At 57.3% G+C, this 2,886-nt stretch overlaps 1 protein-coding gene across 1 annotated transcript in view; it reads right to left on the bottom strand.

The window, feature by feature from the left end:
- Positions 1-2,886, bottom strand: part of FADS2 (fatty acid desaturase 2) — a 28,238-nt gene that overhangs the window by 19,632 nt on the left and 5,720 nt on the right. Inside the window, exon 2 of the mRNA XM_015569812.1 lies at positions 430-540. Within this exon, the coding sequence (XP_015425298.1) occupies positions 430-540 (111 nt within the window). The remainder of the gene's footprint in view (positions 1-429; positions 541-2,886) is intronic.

Raw genomic sequence — 2,886 nt, 5'->3', positions numbered from 1 at the left:
TTTGGGGCGACCACTTAGGCAGCAGTGACGGGGGAAGGGCGGGAGCTAGAGCAGCAGGTCGGGAAGGGGGCCTGTGGGATCAGCCGGGTGGGACCCAGCTCAGCTGCGGAGGGTGAGGCAGCCTCCTCATCGGCCTCAAGGAGAGGAGGCGCAGGCATGGAGGTCAGTGGGAGGTGGGGCTGACCTCGGAGGACTCACGGACAGGAGGGGACCAGCCGCTGCCCAGCCCGGGCCCACTGCCCAGAGGTCAAGAGGCTGGGAATGAATTCCTCCACGTGGGGGTCAGCCAGGCTGGCAGCAAGGCTGGGAGGGGGCGGTGGCTCCCCCTGGGCTGGCACAAGGCTTCCCTGCCCCACACCAGCACCCTCCACCTGGGGTGGGGTCCCCGTCTCCCCAAACCCCCCTCCTTCCGTGGTCTGCCTGACTCACGTTCTTGCCGCGGTCCTGGCTGGGTTCCTCCGGCGCCAGCTCGCCGATCAGCAGGGGCTTCAAGAACTTGCGCACAAAATCAAGGTCACGGTGGAAGGCGTGGAAGGCATCCTGGTAAACAAGGGGTGAGTGGTGAGTGGGGACCCCAACCTCAGCCTGCACCCCTACCCGGGAGGGCAGGACTCACCAGCAACCCTGTGTGCCTCCCACGAACTGGCCCCAAAAGCGCCCTCAGGCCTCATCCAGGGCAGATCCCTCAGTGCCCAGCTCCCCCCAGTGGTGCCACCTGGGCCTCCGCCCGGACGAGGGGCCGCTGAGCTCGCCAAGGATGTCCCCCTGGGCAGGGCCCTCCAGGGACATGCAAGGAGCGGTCACCGGGCTGGGCAGGGCCGGGGAAAGACGTGGCCTGGGACCCCGCGAAGTGGGCCACCCACAACCCCCCATGTGACCACAGTGAGAGGAGCAAGGTGGAGACGGCTCGGCGAGGAAAGGTGCCAGGAGACGACGGGAAACCAGAAGCAAAGGCAGACGCGGTACGCGCACGGCTGACAAAAGCTTTCTCATCGTTGGAAAAAGCATAACTTAACCACGAGAGGGGTTTTGACGGAAGCGGTGGCTTTAGGGCTGGCTTTATGTTCATTACTTTCCAGGCTTTCTCGAACACTGCTCTGTTGCTTTCACAATTAAAATGGTGCTATGTGTTTTGATGTTTTTCTCCATTGTAAAGTAATAATTGCATAATTTTGGCAAATTTAGAAAAAGGACAGACCGAGAGGAGAATGCCACCCAATGTGTGACCACGGCTGCTAGCACGTTTCCTTCCAGGGTTTTCTCCACACGCTACGTTCATTTCATAACTTGGCTCCCGACAAACGTAGCATCTGTCCTGGAGACGAGTGCCCCCAGGCCCCCCGATGGCAGTGTGAAGTCCCAGTGGTAACCACAGTCACCGCATGGCATCAGCACTGCAGGGGCAGGAACAAGTCCAGTGACACCACAAGAAACGATCGGGGAAATCAAGGCAGCGAGAAAAAAAGTGAGAGACAGTGTGTCTGTGTGGGTGGCGGTGGTGGTGGTGGTGGTGGATGTCTAGATTAAAAGAGACTCAAAAAAGATACAAAAGCAGCAATGCTTGCCCTGGCCAGGAAGCTCAGGTGACACATATAAGAAGCAACCAACAAATGCGTCAATAAGTGGAACAACAAATTGATGTTTCTCTCTCTCCCTCAATCCTATATAATAAAAGGCTAATAAGCAAATCGACCAAATGGCAGAATGACAGGTTGCTATGACGTGCACTGACCACCAGGGAACAGACGCTCAGTGCAGGAGCTGCCCCCTAGTGGTCAGTGCCCTCCCCACAGGGGTAGCACCGCTCCGCCAGAAGCCAGTCTCATGGCTGGTGAGCACAGCAGTGGTGGTGGGAGCCTCTCCCACCTCTGTGGCAGCACTGAGGATGTCCGACTGCTGGCTTAGGCCCACTCCCCATGGGCCTAAGCCATCAGTCAGACATCCCCCAAGGGCTCCTGGACTGCAAGAGGGCACAGGCCGGGCTGAGGGAGCCCCCCAACCCCCACCCTGTGCACGAATTTTGTGCATCGGGCCTCTAGTAAAATAATAATAATTTTTAAAAAACTGCAATGCAGGGGGGAGAGGGCAGGACCCAGCAGTTACAGAAGCCACTTTTGGGGCTGAATGAGAAAATATGAACACGGACGGGACACCTGATCGTATGAAAGAATTATTAACTTTCTTAAATGTGGCAACGGCACTGTGAGTGTGTTAGAGGCTGTCCCAGGTCTTAGAAGACGGTGACAAGGCACACGGCACAACTTATTCTCCTGGGACTCGGCAAAAGGAATCGCACACACGTTGGGAGGGAGAAAGCCCATGTGCCCAAAGCTAAATCCGCGAACCTCCTGTTCACTTATTCCTTCAACTTCTCTGTAGGTTTAGAAATTTTCAAATTAAGACAAATGGGGAAAATGCCGACAAGACATGACCTTGTTGGTTTTCCCTCGCCAACCCACTGGTGTCCCCCCCGTGGTCACTGCCAGTCTCCTCCCATTTCCCCCGGCACCCCTGGCGCCCAGTCCTGCTGCCTGGTCTTTGTTCTATTTGAGTCTAGAACAGACCCACAAAGCAGCGCTGTGTGCGGAGGGACACGGGCCCGGAGCTTGTAAAAAGGTCGGTGCTCGCCCTGGCTGAACGGCTAAGGGAGGCGGCAGAGATCCCACGCTGCACATGTTCAGAGGGGAGCCGGATGCTCTCCCAGGGGCCCCGGGCGGGCAGTGAGGCGGTTCTTATTGATTTCAGCGAGGAAGGGAGAGGGAGAGAGAGATAAAAACATCAATGATGAGAGAGAGACATTGATTGGCTGCCTCCTGCATGCCCCACATTGGGGATCGAGCCTGAAACCCAGGCATGTGCCCTTGACCAGAATCGAACCTGGGATAC

Source organism: Myotis davidii, unplaced genomic scaffold (assembly GCF_000327345.1).
Source record: "Myotis davidii unplaced genomic scaffold, ASM32734v1 scaffold826, whole genome shotgun sequence".
NCBI classification, from domain to species: domain Eukaryota; kingdom Metazoa; phylum Chordata; class Mammalia; order Chiroptera; family Vespertilionidae; genus Myotis; species Myotis davidii.
This window is presented reverse-complemented; position numbering and strand designations above follow the sequence as displayed.